Source organism: Alternaria burnsii, assembly GCF_013036055.1.
Source record: "Alternaria burnsii strain CBS107.38 chromosome Unknown 693, whole genome shotgun sequence".
Classification (NCBI taxonomy): domain Eukaryota; kingdom Fungi; phylum Ascomycota; class Dothideomycetes; order Pleosporales; family Pleosporaceae; genus Alternaria; species Alternaria burnsii.
This window is the reverse complement of record NW_024066117.1, coordinates 887,150-904,704: the sequence shown is the minus strand read 5'-3', so window position 1 is coordinate 904,704 and position 17,555 is coordinate 887,150. Positions and strand designations below refer to the sequence as shown.

The 17,555-nt window shown below is 51.5% G+C and overlaps 4 protein-coding genes across 4 annotated transcripts; 3 read left to right on the top strand and 1 right to left on the bottom strand.

The window, feature by feature from the left end:
- Positions 1 to 3,368: 3,368 nt before the first annotated feature.
- On the top strand, positions 3,369 to 4,583 carry GT037_007954 (acetylornithine deacetylase; the record flags this gene model as incomplete). Its single annotated transcript, XM_038933001.1, has 1 exon — positions 3,369 to 4,583. The coding sequence occupies one exon, from the start codon at positions 3,369 to 3,371 to the stop codon at positions 4,581 to 4,583; it is 1,215 nt and encodes a 404-aa protein (XP_038784502.1).
- Positions 4,584 to 5,146: 563 nt separating this feature from the next.
- Positions 5,147 to 8,332, bottom strand: GT037_007953 (mitochondrial presequence protease; the record flags this gene model as incomplete). Its single annotated transcript, XM_038933000.1, has 2 exons — positions 5,147 to 7,940; positions 7,986 to 8,332. The coding sequence occupies 2 exons, from the start codon at positions 8,330 to 8,332 to the stop codon at positions 5,147 to 5,149; spliced, it is 3,141 nt and encodes a 1,046-aa protein (XP_038784501.1).
- A 746-nt stretch (positions 8,333 to 9,078) lies between these two features.
- GT037_007952 (beta-taxilin protein) lies at positions 9,079 to 10,654 on the top strand (the record flags this gene model as incomplete). The annotated part of the gene is made up of 4 exons (XM_038932999.1): positions 9,079 to 9,235; positions 9,346 to 9,772; positions 9,820 to 10,063; positions 10,127 to 10,654. 4 exons carry the CDS (start codon positions 9,079 to 9,081, stop codon positions 10,652 to 10,654), a joined length of 1,356 nt encoding a protein of 451 aa, XP_038784500.1.
- Positions 10,655 to 11,393: 739 nt separating this feature from the next.
- GT037_007951 (serine threonine protein kinase) lies at positions 11,394 to 15,729 on the top strand (the record flags this gene model as incomplete). Its single annotated transcript, XM_038932998.1, has 6 exons — positions 11,394 to 12,412; positions 12,986 to 13,067; positions 13,179 to 13,210; positions 13,282 to 13,399; positions 13,448 to 14,498; positions 14,546 to 15,729. 6 exons carry the CDS (start codon positions 11,394 to 11,396, stop codon positions 15,727 to 15,729), a joined length of 3,486 nt encoding a protein of 1,161 aa, XP_038784499.1.
- Between the last annotated feature and the right edge of the window lie 1,826 nt (positions 15,730 to 17,555).

Here is a 17,555-nt window from a genome sequence, read left to right as displayed (position 1 = left end):
ATCGTCCTCATTTAAGGGCCCCCGGAAAGCGCCTTCCATAGTGCGACACGTCTAGGTCTTCAGATCGCCACGGAGGCTGTTGAAGGCGTTCTTTCTGACAGGTGTTGCAGGAGTGAGGCTACCTAGGTATGTCGGACCTGCCAAAAAGGCAGTCCAGTTGGCTCGGTCACAGACGATTGCAAAGTGCATGCCAACGTCAGTTCATTCATTCGGTTGATCGGCTGAAAGAAAGAGAGGCTCACCATGATCGTTGACATATTTCATGTTTGGGGAGTAGGTAGTACTCAGGTAGCCATCAGCCAAATGGGCGCCTCCAGGCCTTTATGCATGGTGTGCATGCCAGCGCACCAGCAAACGCCACACACCACAACCGCAGGATTCAGGCTGCGCATGTCGGCAATCTACGCGAAACATCAAGTATCATTCAAGAGAACGGAAGCATTCTTCAAGCAACCTTGGCTAAGACATTATCTAGCGGATAAACCTCAGTCTGGTTTCACAGCTGTACCTAGGTACCTGGGTAGCGTTCAGTTAGAATGGTCGTTTCAATTGCTTGGCTACCACGTCTACCTAGGTAAATTTTCTCTTCTCTATTTTTGTGAGCCCAGCGCACGATTTTCGGTTTTAGTTGACCGGAAAAGAGGCTGGTGAGTGTTTGTGCCTTGACAACTGCCTACCGGGCTCGGACTCAACCTCAAGCTCCAGAACAGAAACAATTCAGGTTATCTGGGTAACGATACAGGACACGGGAATCTAGTACACTCGAAAAGCTTAGAGACCTCAATAGCAACCAGATATCCTCCAGCTTGGGTTGGGGAATACTTCCATGAGAGGACCTTTGATGGATCAGAATCGGAAGCTGACGCAAACCAGGCTGGAACCAAAGACGATATGTGTGTTTTGATAAGGTTTAAATAAACAATTCGCACAATTTCTCAACAGATGTCTTCCCATCCAAGTATTCTGGGATATATCATGCTTTCAATCTTGCTTGTCAGCAAACAATGCAAGGAGAATACTGTAAGGTCTCGTCGTTCGAAAAAACAAACGGCTAAACCTTTCGTCGGGCAGCTGTGCTTCGCCAAACCTGGTTCCGTTTATCATCCCTACTGTACCCTTTAAGTTGCCTTCGAGACCATGTCGAGTAAATGAGAGATGCGACTATCTGAGCTGCACTTTGGTGGTACAACAATTGCCACAACGCCCACATCCGCACGCAGAACAAGCTTGAATCTGATACGATATGTTTGGCCGACCGCAATAACAACATTGCCAGACATAAGTGTATCTCTTCTTGGCCTATCAACGTAAGCCAATCGGACCATTGACCAATTCTACACAGAGCTCTTCCCGTGGCTTACCAGTGTTTGTATAAGTATGTATTCGCGTCGGCTTGGTACTGTCTGTCCCGTTGCTATTAGGGGTAACGTTTCGGCAACAGTCTTGTTGCGGCATTCATTGTCGGCTTCTCTTCGACCGGTTCGGTGTCGGGGTTGAGCGTTAGGTAAACGACCTCGATAGACCTGCATAGCACGACCTCGAGCCTTATGATTGTTCATCTCGTATAACGAAAGCTATGAAGGAGTTTAGTTTATCGGGGGAATATGTTTGTTTAAAAGCGTAATAGTCTTGCCTCGCAATAGCAGGGTTAAACAAACGATGTTCGACTTACGAGAAGAAGTATTTCTACAGCAGGTGAGGAGCTGCTTCAGACCTTAAATACTCGATTACAAGTACTAAAACTCGAGCCGGATGCTACAAGGTATAATTTGACCTATGATACAAGCATTAAATTCTCAACCTTAGGAGGCCGTAAGTGACAGCGTTAGAAGCGGACCTCGGGAGGCATCCGAAGTCACTAACCTCTGAGTGCCAAAGCAAACCTTAGGTTGATAACGTGTCTTCTAAGATTAATTAAAGGACCGTTTTGCTCACAGAGTTTTCAGCACGAGCACGGCCTTTAAGACCCGAGCATTACGGCGCCTTATGTTATGTATTACATGCATGACCATCAGCGAACAACAACGATGTTTCTGAAACATCGATCCAGTCTGCTCTTCCCTGTTCGTGGATACCGTGGAGCTGTACACACATGCTTTACTAGTTGACAGGGTTCAAAAGAAGTTCTTTTCACTATGCTCAGATGGCCTCCAATGCAAAACAATGCGAACACGATCGGGTCACCGTGTAATAGGATCCCGCTCTCGGCACTTTGATTTCAATAAAAGGAAAAGCAGACTGCGGTACAATCTATGTAGCGACGCGATGCTCGATGTGGTGTCAGAATCATTACTACCTAGGTAGCCAAGAAAATACTATGTGGAATTGCAAGCCGCAAGAGCGTCTGTGGCGCTCCTAAAACAAAACCACCATACATTGTTTTCGACATGATTTGCTCCTGAGATTAACTGAGTTCAATTGAGGATCAAAATAAGCCCCAATCTGTCATGATGCGAACTTCGATCCTGGTACGAAAAGTGCACAGGTGCAGAACCGTTTCTTTGTCCTCGAAGACCTCAGGAAACTACGTAATTTTCCCAGATCGATCAATGAGTATGACAAATAAAGTGCGATACCGAAGACAAAAGGTCCAGGAAAGGAGAAATTGGGGATATGAGACGATCTGCCTGCTCTTAGATCTATTTGATGTGGTACCGAGTCAACAACAGGAAGGGAGCAATCGCAAGATATCGATGTAACTGACTACGCCGTTGCATCCATTGCGATACTTCTGGAGTACAGTACGAACATACGAACACTTAAAATATCGATTATACCACCGGGCGTTGTTCACGAATGCATCAAAAGGAACATGTGTGCAGTGTGATGAAAGGGGAGTTCATGGAGAAGCGGTGTGACGTGGTCATCCAATCTGTGCTCCCAAAAGGCATGTCTTGGACTTGTATGACCACTTTCAAGAATGAGATTGAACATCTTGATAAGTGTACATAAGAACTCAAACTGCGTTCCGAAGCCACTATACACTCTCGATTGTCGAGCATAGGTGTTGAAGAAGAATTGTGATTCAGGATCAGGTGCTCTGAACTGCTCGGTTTTCAGCCAATATCCCTACAAGCTTTGCCGGATTCTTCGCGCAAGATTGTCATTTTACACCTGGCAAACGGTTTTACTAACGTTAGATTTTGGTAAACTTATCGCTATGTGTGTAAAATGTGGGCGGCGCTCTGGTAGGTACATTGGACCTCATGAAGGTTACAATGTCGACGATCGACATAGGCGGCGGGTACCTAGGTAAGTAGCGAGGTTGGAGCTTGTGCTCAGGGTACCTAGATGTCAAGCTGTTCGGCGCCGCTCGATTCAACATCAACCCTCAGTTGAGGCACCAATTGCTCTACACCACAACGAAAATGTTGCCCCGAATTCTTCACGTCCTCTCCCTTGTCATCGGCACTTCTGCTGCGGTCACACTACCTCAGACACCCTTCGAGGAGCCTAATGTCCTCGGCTCATCAACTGCAAAAGACCTCCTCCATCTCCACCGCAAACTCATAGAGATCGAGTCCATATCTGAGAACGAGAAGAATGTAGGTGAATGGCTCAGCGACTACCTCCGCGCACGCGACTGGACTGTCGAGAAGCAAGAAGTGTCCAAAGATCGATACAATCTCTTAGCTTACGGCAGCAAACGCGAAACCACGATCCTACTGTCCTCGCATATCGACACGGTCCCACCGTACTGGCCGTACTACTACAATGAGACGACCGACATTATCGGCGGCAGAGGCAGCGTGGATGCGAAGGGCAGCGTCGCACCCATGATCATCGCGGCACAAGGCATAAAAGGTCATCTACAAGATGATATATCGCTACTCTTCGTTGTGGGCGAAGAAACAGGCGGCGACGGCATGCGCGCTTTCAGCGACTGGGACAAGCGCCCATCGTCACACGAGATCGTCATCTTCGGAGAGCCCACGGAAGCGAAACTCGTCTGTGGACACAAGGGCATGCTGGGCTTTTCGGTCAAAGCCACAGGCAAGGCGGCGCATTCAGGATACCCGTGGTTGGGCGTCAGCGCAAATGACATCATGGTGGAGGCACTGGGCGAGCTCCTCAAGCTGAGGGAACACCTGCCTTGGAGCACGAAATACGGCAACACGACTATGAACTTTGGACGCGTACAGGGCGGTGTTGCAGCCAACGTCGTCGCCGAAACCGCGACCGCAAACATCGCGACGCGCCTCGCCGCCGGAACCCCCGATCTTGTTCGCGGACAAATCATCGACGCGCTCAAGAACGTCAAGGCCGCCGCGCAGAAGGAAGGCGGAGATCTGGAAGTACAATGGGGAAGCGAGGGATACGGAGTTGTGGATATAAACTGTGATATTGAGGGCTTTGAGACAATGACCGTCAACTACGGGACGGATGTACCATGGCTCTCTGGTGACCACAAGAGGTACCTGTACGGTCCAGGCTCAATCTTCGTTGCGCATTCAGATCACGAGGCGTTGAAGAGGAAGGAGCTCGAGCAGGCTGTTCTAGACTACCGTCGCCTTATCATCAAGGCGACAGAGGTCAGGGAGAAGGAGCGACAGATGCAGAGCGAAGACCAGATTGAGCTATAAGGTGAGATAGAGATATACATATGAATTGTGCATAGCCGGATACCCAATCGCAACCAGTCCTTTCCTCCACGTCAAGTATCATTATATGATGTACCCCCACATTTAGTCTACCAGGAGAAGAGTCTCGCTCAATACAGGCAGGTCTGAAAGCAGGTGCTCAATGCCCCTTCCCGAGTTCCACCTCTAACTTTTGACGGCCGAGGAGAGAACTGGATAGATGGCATGACAATTGTTCTTGCGCATTATCCCCATATTTGAGGGTCAGAGCAAACCAGCAATGGGAGAGAATGCGTGGTCCGTCTGGAATCTGTTCGTTGCGCTGGCGGAGAATGTGTGACAGAGGGAGATGAAAGATACTTTGTTCCACGCACGGTTCGGGGGGAGGTAGGCCCGAAAACGATAAGACAGATGGCAATCAAAATACTTCACGGTGAAATGGTAAAGGAGGAAGGAGCGATGACACGACGCTATGCATTCAACTTACCCAACGCCGATGATGCTAGCCTTCCGCGCTTCATATCGTACATATACTTTTACAGTCATGATATCGTCAATCGAGAGACTCAGCTTGCGATAGCAGGCACGTCGTCCTCCTTTTGCGCAACACCCTCTGCCTCCTCGGCAGCCTTTGCGCTCTCTGACATACCCAGATCCCTGAATTGCCAGCCATCGACCTCCTTGACCCAGTCCTTGCGCTCGCCCAAGATGGCGACACTGCTCTCCTCGGCACGCTTGACAAGGAACTGGTCTGCTACAGCTTGTACCTGCTCAGCCGTGACGTCGAGCAGACGCTCGCGACGCGTCTGCAGCATGTCGTCCGTGACGCCGGACAGGAACAATCTCATGCCTTCGCGGCTGACACTCTGTGGTGCGTCGTATCCTTGGAATGTGCTCAGTTTAGCTTCTTCGAGGTCTTGAGGTGTCCATGCGCGGTCTCGCGCCCATTGACCTGCTTCAGCCATGATCTTCATGCTGTTCTGTGGGTTGGGATCGCGGTATGAGTACATGCCAAATAGACCACCAAGACCACGGGCATAGGCACCACCTCCATAAGCGCCACCCTTCTCACGGATCTCAGGATGGAGTTGCTTGAAGGTGAGGAGCTTAGCAAGGACCTCGAGAGGTGCGCTGGAAGCATCGGTGTAGGCTACTGTTGGCACAGCGCGGGCAGAATAGTAGACTTGGTAAGGAAGAGGGAAGAATGACTTGGCGTTGCGGGGGTACTGCTTCTGCTGTGATGTTGTCGGTACAGAAACGTCCTTTGGTAAAGTGTTCAAGAAGCGTTGGAGTGCTTCTTGGTTTGACGTTGAGCTGTCGTTACTGCAGTTGATTGCTACGCGGAGCTGGTTGCTGTTTGCGATAGTAAAGGACTGGATGGCTTTGAGTTTCTGAATGACCTCGTCAAGTGACTCTTGTGATGCGAGAGCTGTCATGACTTTGACTTGGGTAAGGCCTCCGGTTTCTTCCGCCAATCGGCTGACAGGACTGATACCAGCTTCGGCGTATCTCATGGCATAAGAGTGACCAGACTCTGCAATCGAGTTGATGGCGCCGCTTGCTGCACTCTGTAGAAGCTCTCTGATTTTCTTGCCCGCTTCAGGGCCATCAAAGTCTGTTTCTTGTATGATGGTTCGGAGAAGCTCATACATGTCAGGGATGTTGCGATCGAAAGCGTATCCTGAAAACGCCATGCCTTCTTCGTACGCGTTGAGTGACAATGGTGACTGTGACGAGTGGTATCCTACGGAAATGCCGCCTGTCTTTAGCTTGATCAGTTCCTCAAGCTGTTCCATCGTCTTGTCCTTGGTACCAAGACGCATAATAGCACTAGTGAACAGCGGGATCATTTCTCGTAACTCGTCTGGAAGGTCTTGCAGTTTGTGCACCGCACGGAAGTAGGTCAGACCGTTGGTGGGGGCCTCACGCCATTGGACCTTCACGCCATCCAGCTCGGTGTGTCGCAGTGGCTTCCTCTCTTTCTCTCGCGGAATGTCCTTTACGTAAACAGTGGGAAGACAGCTCAAATCCTCGTTCCTGGCCTTCTCTTGGACCTCTAGCAATTGGAGCTCTCGTTCTTCCAAGTACTTCTGTGCCTCCTGTTCGCTCGGGAACTGTTTTGTAGTCTCCGCAATCTTCGCTGCCAGACGCTGGCTTTCTTCGTCTACGAGCTCCTGGCTGAATATCTCCGAAGGCTGCATAGTGAAAATTAGGGTCTTGTCGTTGAGAAGGTACTTCTCAATCAAGCTCTCCAGGTAGTCACCTTCAGCATACTTTTTCTGGAAAGCATTGACAGTATCTTGCCATGCGAGCGCTTCCATTGGGTCGATACCGTTAAACCAGCCTGGCTTCAGCCTTTGAAGGATACCCATACCAAAGTTGGCAGTCTTGTGCTTGAGCGAAAGTTCCAGCTGATGCAGGATGCCATCAACCTTGATCTTGTCGAAACCGTTTTTGCGCGCTTCAAGAAGGGTCTCGGCTATGGCTTCGCGAACTTTGCCTACGTCGTCTGCTTTGACAGCGTCTAGTCCAATGGAAAACACCCCTCGTCTGCCTGCGCTGTCGTAGCCGGTGTTGGCACTGAAATCGGCGCCAAGTCCAGACTCGACAAGATTGCGATACAGAGGCGAGCCATACCCACTCATAAGCAGACTGCTCAGCACACCAAGCGCAAAGTTCTCCACAGCGTCTGCAGTATCTCCCATTAACCATGTGACTGAAGTCTTGTACTGTCTGTCCTGAGGTACTAACGGGTCCAGAGGACCGGCAACCGTAACCTGCTTCGGGCCGTCCAGAGTGATCGGAGCCTTCACTTCCTGATCCACGGCTATCTTGTCAAAACTCTTCAAGCGACTGTCCACCTCCTTCAGATGCTCGACCAGAGGCATGTCTCCGTAGGTGAGAATCTTAGCGTTGCTGGGATGGTAGTGGTCGGCGTGGAACTTCCGAAGCTGCTCCCAAGTCAGGTCAGTGATCTTCTGCGGGTCGCCGCCAGAGTTGTTGATGGCGGGGTAGAGGTGGTCCTGGAACTTGGTGTAGAACAAGTAGCTTGCATCTGACATCTGCCCCTTCATCTCATTGTACACCACGCCTTTGAACACGATGCGCTTCGCATTCGGGTCTTCCGACTCTTTTGCCAGTGGGTTCTCAGGCCCCAGCCGCCACCCCTCCTGCGTGAAATCGTTCTCCTTGAGCAGCGGGTGTAGCGTCGCATCGAGGTATACGGACATGAGGTTCTTGAAGTCTTGCGCGTTTGTCGTGGCGAACGGGTAGCCAGTGTGGTCGGCGAACGTCCAGGCATTCATGAAGTTGGAAAGCGAGCGGGGCAGCATCTTGAAGAAGGGGTCGCGAATGGGGTATCTGGAATGTCAGCGATGGAATGAGCGCACTGAAAGTCTGTCTTACCTCTCACTACCGCATAATGTGGTGTGCTCGAGAATGTGCGGCACTCCAGTGGCATCCGGCGGGTTGGTCTTGAAACCAATGGAGAAGACATTGTTGGCATCCTCACGGGCAATGTGCAGATACTCGGCGCCAGTCTTATCATGTTGAAGGTGCAAAGCCGTCAACTCCAGCTCTGGCACCTGCTTGACGCGCTTGAGCGTGAAGCCATGAAGCTGCTCGCCGACATTTGGAAAGTTGGAGACATCGGTAACGGCGGCATATCCACGCCGAGAGAGAGTAGACAATCGTTGAGGGGTTATCGTGGCATTTCGAGGGCTCTGAAACTGCCGACCGACGGAACGCAGCATGTTTGGAATAGAGGATTGATGACAGAATGTCGCGCCGCCTCACAGAAATGTCAGAGGCACCCGCCTTCGATGACGCCTGTCGCGCCGATTGGCCGAGGGACCCCATACCAAAAGAGATTAGCCCGCAAAATTACTAAGACGGAAGAGTGCTCCTGTATGGGCGGTTGATGCGTTATACGACTGGAGACAGGTCGGATTGGCTACTTTGTCACTGATCTCATCTGCCAGGTCCGATATTGAAGCTCGTGGGCGTTGTGGAGACTACCAGGTGTCTTGTGCCTTTCCGCGATCGACCAGACCACCGACTCCCTCCCCTCCTTCCTCTTCAACACCCGCCACGAGACATTGCCCGATCCGACCCCGACGACTGCATGACCTGACACTTCACATATTGCTACACCATACCCGTTGGCGCTACCTGCACTACGCTGGACCTCTGTTTTCACCCGAAGCAGTTCCGAGACGTCAGCGGAGAACTTCTACCTTCTGGACGCGCATTGTAGAGAGGCGGCCGCTGCAAGACGGATGCGCAACTTGGCTGCATAGGGGACCACGCTGGGGATACATGAGATTGAGTGCATAGGCGGAGGAACCATCGGGGGCAACACGAGGGGATCCACAGCTGAAGCGCTACACGGAAGAGTCACGACTTCATGGCAACAGTCGCCCAACAGCACCAACCGACGTCTGCCCAGTCCCGACCACACCACGAAGCAAGCCGCAGTGCATCTGCCTCTCCTGCAAACATGGCGCCCGCACAGCACAACCCGGCGCCTGCGCCTGCCAAAAAGGGCAAGGGCAAGAAGGCGACAGACCCCTCGGAACAGCAGAAGCAGATCCAGGCTAAGATTGCCCAACTCGAGCTGGACCAGGCGGGAGACAAGGAGCAGGAACTAGAAATCGGTGCGTCTACATCTTGCGACGGAGCTGCGGAAGAGGGGACATTCTGGGTGGCGCAGTCGATGTCTGGGGCTCTATCATGTGAATCGCTGGCTGACGTATGGCATGGACAGAACGCGAAGTCAAGAAAGCAAACCGTGAACTCTCCTCGCTCCTTTCCAACATGGACGGCCCGCTGTCTCGTCTCGAAGTCGTACAGAAACGATATACCGAACTCCTATCCGATATGAAGCGCACGGAGCGCGAACACCAGAAAGCGAAGAAGCGCGGAGACCAACTGCAAAAAGAGAAGGATGCGCAAAGGTCTGAGCTGAACAAGGTCACGACGATGAAGGATAAACTTGACAAACTGTCGCGTGACTTTGCAAAAGAAAACAAGAAACTCAAGGATGAACTACACAAGATCGAGAGCAGCGAATCAACCGCCAGGCAGGAACTGCACGAGCGTCTTGAGCACCTTGTCAACGACGTGGATGATTGTATAGCAGCTGCAAATGGGCCGGAACCCCAGAATCAAGCCGAGCAAGAGCTGGATGAGCTGTAAGTCTGGCGCACTCGGCCTTTGTGGCACGAACTGACCGAACTAGGTTTCGCCAAAAGTTCAAATCGTTCATTGACCAGTACGAGCTGCGCGAACTGCAATACCACTCGATGCTCCGACTCAAAGAGCTCGAAATACAGTATCACGCCGCTCGTTTGGAGCAGCAGCGCAAACAACAGGAAGCCGAGTCGTCAAAGTCGCATCAGTTGACCCGTCAAGTGTCAACGTTTTCCCAAACCGAGACTGAGCTGCGCACGCAGCTCAACATATACGTGGAGAAGTTCAAACAGGTATGTCAACCCGTTAACCCCTCGTTGGTCTGTATCATCATGGTTAATACTGACCAGATGCAGGTCGAGGAAACGCTCAACAATTCGAACGATCTCTTCCTTACGTTCCGCAAAGAGATGGAAGAGATGTCCAAAAAGACCAAGCGTCTTGAAAAGGAGAACCAAAACCTACAACGCCACAAGGATATTACCAACCGCAATATTGGCGAAATGGTGGAAGAGCGCCAGAAGATGCAAGAAGAGCTTGCCAGGAGGACCAAAGAAGCCGAAGATCAGCGGAAGAAGATCGCTCGTCTGGAAACGTTATGTCGTGGGATGCAAGCACAGGGTCGGGGACAGGTACCGATGCACGAGCTGGATCATGAAGAGCACGACGAGGAGGACGAAGAGGTTACGGAAAGTGAGTACGAATACGAAGACGAAGATAGCGCAGAGTACGACGACGATACTGAGGAAGACGGTGTTGAACCGGCACCTGAGCGTCGACCATTCGGGCCTGTTCCGCCACCTCCACCGCAGCCTCAAGCTGCACAGGGAAAAGTCAACGGGCACACACAAGCCAATGGGCAAATGAATGGAGTCAAACGCTAATAGCAATATCATAGACACTCACTCTTCGTTCGAGCCATTTCTTTGAAAATCTGCAAATGTTGCTTCTAATCTGCCATGTCAAACAGAACTTGCACGTTGTTTTGAGGACATCATAGCGCAGCTAGATTGTCTTGACGAGGGGCAAAAGCGGTTGAATATCATCATGAGCAGGACCTCCGGCTTTCGTGCATTGGAGGAAACAGAACATGGGGAGACCTAGTAGCAGGGTAAGGTGGTTGTATGCACTATGTGCACATAAGCTTGATGTCTGAACTCGAGTACAAACCATGTTGATCGTAGCAGCTTCCAGCGTGGTTTCTGACAATGACATTGTTATCATATCCACTAAAATGGCTCCGAAATCATGACAGTTCACATGATGGGCGATGGCTAGAATGATTTGCTAGTCTCGAGTGTTGAACATTCTTCACGTATACATTGTCATTCCATTAGAAACGGGCGAATCTCGGTAACGGTGAACTGTAAGAGACGTTGACGAGTCGAATCGTAGATGCCTCGGCTCATGCACCCACGTTTTCCCCGCAAAACCCCTGGCCGTCGAGCATACCTCCAGGCACGGCCGCTATTTAGCATCCACATGCCCATGCTCGCTATGCCGTCGCGTACAGCTTCAGCTCTGTCAGAAGCATACCATTTAAACCTACGTTCGGAGTATCCGACGTGATAATCTTATCTTCCTTCAAATATACACCATTCAATCACTACAGCCTACGCCATCATGTCGCCCCCGTCATTGCAAACGCCGCTTTCGAAGCTGCTGGGCATCCAGTACCCAATAATACTCGCCGGCATGGCGCGCACATCTGGTGGTCCCCTCGCGGCTGCCGTATCAAACGCTGGCGGCCTGGGCGTGATTGGAGGTCTAGGATACACCCCTGAACAGCTTCAGTCCATCATCGACGACCTCAAGTCAAACCTTCGAGACAAGAACCTGCCGTTCGGTGTCGACCTCGCGCTTCCACAAGTCGGTGGCAGCGCACGCAAGACGAACCATGACTACACACATGGACAGCTCGACGATCTCATCGAAGTCACAATCAAGAATGGCGCGAAGCTGTTCGTCAGCGCTGTTGGTGTACCACCCGAGCGAACGATCAAGAGGCTGCACGAAGCAGGCATTCTGATTATGAACATGGTCGGACACCCCAAGCACGCGAAGAAGGCACTAGACGCAGGTGTGGATATTGTATGCGCTCAGGGCGGAGAAGGCGGAGGACATACCGGCGATATCGCGAACAGTATCCTGATTCCATCCGTCGTGGACATCGCACGCAAATACAAGAGCCCCCTCACAGGTCAACCAGCCATGGTAGTGGCAGCAGGAGGAATCTACAACGGCCGCAGCCTGGCAAGCAGTTTGATGCAAGGCGCACAGGGTGTGTGGGTTGGTACACGCTTCGTCGCGTCCACTGAGGCCGGCTGCTCGCAAATGCACAAGGAAAATGTAGTTACTGCCGACTTTACAGACACAGGCCGGACACTAGTTGTCAGTGGCCGACCCTTGCGCGTCAAGTACAACGACTACATCAAAGAGTGGCATGCGCGCGAGGACGAGATCAAGAAGCTGACGGATGCGGGTATTGTGCCGCTGGCGAAGGACATGGACGACGGGAAGGATGTGGATATTCCGTTCTTGATGGGCCAGGTTGCGGGGGTAATCGGCGATATTAAGCCTGCAAAGGAAATTGTGGACGAGATGGTGCAAGAGGCCGTCGACATGCTGAGGCTAGGGCAGACGTATATCGGAGGGCCGAGTAGTAAACTGTAGATGATAATTGCCGACTTGATGTGTCTCGATGTTGGTTCCTCGGATTTCGCTTCTTGTGGTACTAGGTACTTTTGTGTAACACCAACGCAAGAAGCGAATTCTTCTTCCCGGACTTCTTCGGCATCGATATGAATAATGTGTCGTGTGTCTGCTAGTAACTAGTACGCTACAAACAATAATAAACCGCCCATGGCCATGTAGCCGTCGCCCTGTCTTGGTCGTCCCACACCTTCCCAGAGAAGCGGCATGTGGATGATCTGCGACCAGGATCGCGCTCCCCGAATCCATGGCAGCACCGGAAGCTCAGGAGAGATCTGACGGTAGGCCGCATCCCCTCCGCAGTATTCACAATTAATACACTTTGTTGCCATCCCCGGTCGGCCAAAAGCTAGTATTGTTATCCTCGCACGTCTCGAACGCCCTAGGCCCCTGGCGTTTCCGGCTATCTCCACTTTCGCTGCGACAGGACCCGTTCCTCTCTTCCGCGGCGCTCGCTCGCCAGACCGAACTCCTGCAACCCATAGATGACGCTGGTTGCGCAGGCGACACCACGGAGCAGCGGCGCATCCTTCCATGCAGTCAAATCTCAGAGCCCAGGCTGAGATTCAGGCCCAGAGGAAGAAGGTATGTACTGTCCCGTTGCCGCCAAACCGCGCTTGTGCGCCGCAACAAGCAAAACATTCAGGCGCATGCCTGGCATTTCGAGCACGACTGATGCTGAGACTGGAATTATAGCAGCTTGCAAATTCGTACAAGCAGTTACTCGAGTAAGCCTTTTCCTTTCTTTTGCGCGCCGAGTGCGTGTTTCACCCGCGGTAATTTGCTGACACGGGAACAGTGAGTTCGCCGCAACCGACCTCAAGACCGTCGGCAACTATACACTGGGGAAACTTATAGGCAAGGGGAGTTTTGGCAAGGTCTACTTGGCATCGCACAAACTCAGCAATGGCTCAAAGGTACCGTGACCACAGTTGCCATGGAGGAACCACGCTCACCACGAACAGGTCGTGCTCAAGAGCGCGAAGAAAGACGACGCCAATCTCGCGCGCGAAATCCATCACCACCGCCAATTCATACACCCGCACATCGCCCGCCTGTACGAGGTCATAGTGACCGAGGAGCTGGTCTGGCTGGTACTCGAGTACTGTCAGGGCGATGAACTCTACAACTACCTCCTAGCCAAGGGCGCCCTCGAACCCTCCAGAGTCCAGAAAATATTCACGCAGCTCGTCGGTGCCGTGTCATACGTCCACAACAAGTCCTGTGTCCACCGCGACCTCAAACTCGAGAACATACTGTTGGACAAACATGGCGATGTCAAGTTGGTCGACTTTGGATTCACACGCGAGTACGAGGGCAAGTCCAACTACCTGCAGACATGGTGTGGAACCATCTGTTACAGTGCGCCAGAGATGCTCAAGGGCGAGAAATACGCGGGTGAAAAGGTGGATGTTTGGAGTTTGGGTATCATCCTTTATGCGCTCTTGGTCGGCGAGCTGCCTTTCGACGAGGACGACGAGATGGTTACGAAGAACAAGATACTAAAAGAGGAACCAAAGTACCCAGAACACTTTCCACAGCAAGCAAGGGAGTTGTGCTCGTCGCTACTTTCAAAACGGCCCATCTTGAGACCTACGTTGGCGGATATACTACAAAACCCTTGGTTGTCGGAACATGCACCTCGCCAGCAGGAGATCTTGAAGCTGCAGCAGCCGGCGCCCTTCTCGACCGAATTGGAGAAGGAGGTGTTGCACCGTATGCGTGCTGCTGGTGTGGATATTGACATGGTGATTGAGAACGTGCTGGCCCAACGATGCGACTCATTGGCTGGCTGGTGGGCATTGCTACTAGAAAAGGAGGAACGCAAAGCGAAAAGAAGAGAGCGCAAACGCAAAGAAAAGGAAGCAGAGGCCAAGAGCCTCAGACGCTTGAGTGCTGCCAGTAGCCGACTTGACAAACTCGCGCCTACCATCAGAGAGTCGGACGAAGAGGGCATACATGCTCCAACCACACCGAAGAGTCGCGGCAGGACTATCAACCGAAGCAGCTTGCATGGTTAGTATTGTGCCTGCCAACATGAAAACAGATCTAACTCCGAACAGGTGCTCCCGAGCTTCCAAAACTGCCGGAATCAATGACCTCTCCCAACCTTACCGTAGACGACAAGCCGCTGCCACCAATCGATACCCATCGAGGTCGAAAATCTCATTCTTCATCACGTCCACCACTACCCGCGAAAGATTTGGATCGGCGGCGATCTCGCAGTAGCATGCTACAAGTTGTGTCCACAAACCCCGACCTTCTCTCTCCAAATGGCTTCGTGCCCAAGCGGCGCCGGAAGCAGCCGTTCATCAATCACCTTTTGTCACTCAGGAATTGGATAAAAGAAACGTCAAAACGAGCACGGTCGCCAGGTTCAAAAGCTAGCAGTGGACAGTCCCCGAAGATACCTCCAAGCACGTCTTCAGATTCAAGACGAAGGCAAAGTACAGCGAACCGTTCTTCTGTGCATACAAATCCCAAGTCTCCGCCGATGCCACACACACCAGGTCCTCGACCCCGAGGTTCAACTCACGGCTCAGGCTCCATGAGAAGGCTCTCGGCATCCCCTGCCCCACTGACACCGCGATCCTCGTATCGTCGTTCTTCTGGTGGTCTCCGAGGCCGGAAATCTACTTCCTCATCTGTGTCTTCGATCCGCAGTATGCCACACCACCACCATTCGCACTCGAAAGCTTCATCCACATCCTCTGCTTCACTTGTCTCTCCCGCTGTTTCTGTAAGCGGCCACTCACACAAGCCCTCCAAGTCCCCCCACAACAGCATCAAAGTCCTCCCTGCGACTCCAACTTCCTCAAGCTTCCCTTCCAACATTCGCCTTGTACGTTCTGGCTTCCCACCCGGCCTTAACGAGTCCAGCGCCGCTTTTGGAAACGGAAATAGTATTCCTCCACAATCACCTGGTCTCATCTTTGCAAAGAGGAAGAGGAGCCCTTTCAAAGGACCCATGCTCAATGTCAATACCGGTGTTCTGAATGGTGGCCATGCAAACGGTGGCGCATGGAGGAGCAGAAGCGGAGATAGCGGCATGGGTAGTAGAGGGACGAGTGTACAAGGACGTAGGAGTGGAGAGATATTGGGCATCACAGAAGAAGATGAGGAGGAAGAGGAAGAAGTTGAAGAGGTGGAGACATTTGGAGGAAAATTGGGCGAAGGCGAGTTTGTTGAAGAAGAAGGTCCTGCGCAGTTGACCCCACCTCAAGAGGAATTCAAAGAGAAGGCTTGATATTTGGAAAGATGGGGTTGAGGATGAAGAGGAGGCTTGAGGATTTTTGGTGAGATTGTGGAGGTTTAACCATTTCTGATCCCGGTTGTTGCGTAGGGGACGTTCACTTCTCTTCGCTTCTTTTTTACCTCTTTGAACTTTTGCACTTTCACGGCATACATTCCCGGCGTTGGTCCATTTCTGGGATACCTATACACATGTTATTTTCATATTGTCTACTCATTCTAATCTCATAGATACGTACTTATACTATGCACATTTTTCGCTCACCATATCTATCACTCGTGCCAACATCATAATAGCTTATACGAAACACACTCGAGGTTCGAGCGATATCCTAGTTGCCCTTAGATCTTTAGGCGATGTCCATACTGGGCTCCAGCAGCTTCCATCTTGTGAGCTGACCTTGTTGCAGTTGCGTGTGTAATGGAGGAGCAGCTAGCAGGGACTATGTCGACCAGCCGATGTCGGTATTGCACAAAGGCAGTTGTGGCCTCGTCATACGAACACATACCGACTGAAGCTGAGTTCATTCGCAACTAGCCAATAAGTCTTCCATTTAAACATTGTGACAACCATACTTTCCCTTGGATACGATCTCAAAGTACCGGGACCAACGATAATCGATAATGCAAGACAACATCGTACAACGACACGTGTACACAAATACACATGGAAGTACAGCAGCTGAATCAGTAAGGATATACTTGCGCTCGATGTAAGCTCTTTCGTTGCACACTGGCATTTTAGAAGCGGTGTGATGTATATGCGGCGTCGGAGTCGATGGCGAATTTGGATACGTCGTGCAACAACGTACGACATCTGGTCTTGACAAAGTTCCGAGAATGATCTTCGTTGCAGAAAAGTACCGATGTTGCGGCTGAAGGTTATGTCGGTGACATTCGCACCGACATGTCGAAAGCGCACTACTTGTCCAGTGTAGTTAGATTAGTGACATTTTGTTGCCTGTGGCAGCTTCCTCATTGATCATAGTCCTTAGAGGCCGTCTACCGCACTACGCATTGACATGACGCCGAATGTGTGAGGTTTGCCATGTGATGCGCACGAGGCAAAGGTCTAACAGCCGAAATGTGGGAGGTGGCGCATACGGTGGTAACGGTACGGTAATGCTGTGCTACGCTGAGAGCCGCAAGGGCCATGAAACAGTAGACATGGGATTCCAGAGCTACCGCAGTACACAATTCTTGATAGGGATAGCTAGACCAAATGGAAAGAAAGGGTTATAGTATTGTTTCCTCAAAGCAAACGCATATTTCTCAAGTTGTCAGCGCTCAAGCCGATCATAAGGGAGAAAGATTGACAAGTACGCCACTTCGATGAGCTGCTTCCTCGGACGATGCAAGGTAAGCCGGGAAGATCGGTCTGTGCATCAGTGCATAAACGGCGTGCGCCCTCGCTACAATGTAGACAATGGTAGAAGCTTCTTGCACACGCCAACTATTGACCAGATTCGCCTGCGGGACCATGAACAATAATGGCGTGTTCGTGTGGAGAGTTGGTAAGGTTCCATGTGACAACCTCGGGAGGCGTTTTCGATACAGGCAACGAATGACATGGGGAGAAGACGTTGCGAACGTGTGATAGGTACCCGTGGTGGCTTACCATGTGGGTTGGGGCGTTTTCTGACCACACCAGTAATAAATCGCACTCCCCAACGACATCGCGTCATGTCCATAAATGCTTGGCAAACGAAATTGCACATGTAAGATTTTACGGATAACGAGTTGGTGAAAGAGAAAGGACGGCAGCGAACGATGAGGTAAGATATTGGATTTTGCAGATGCATTGGTGGAGGTACTTGACTG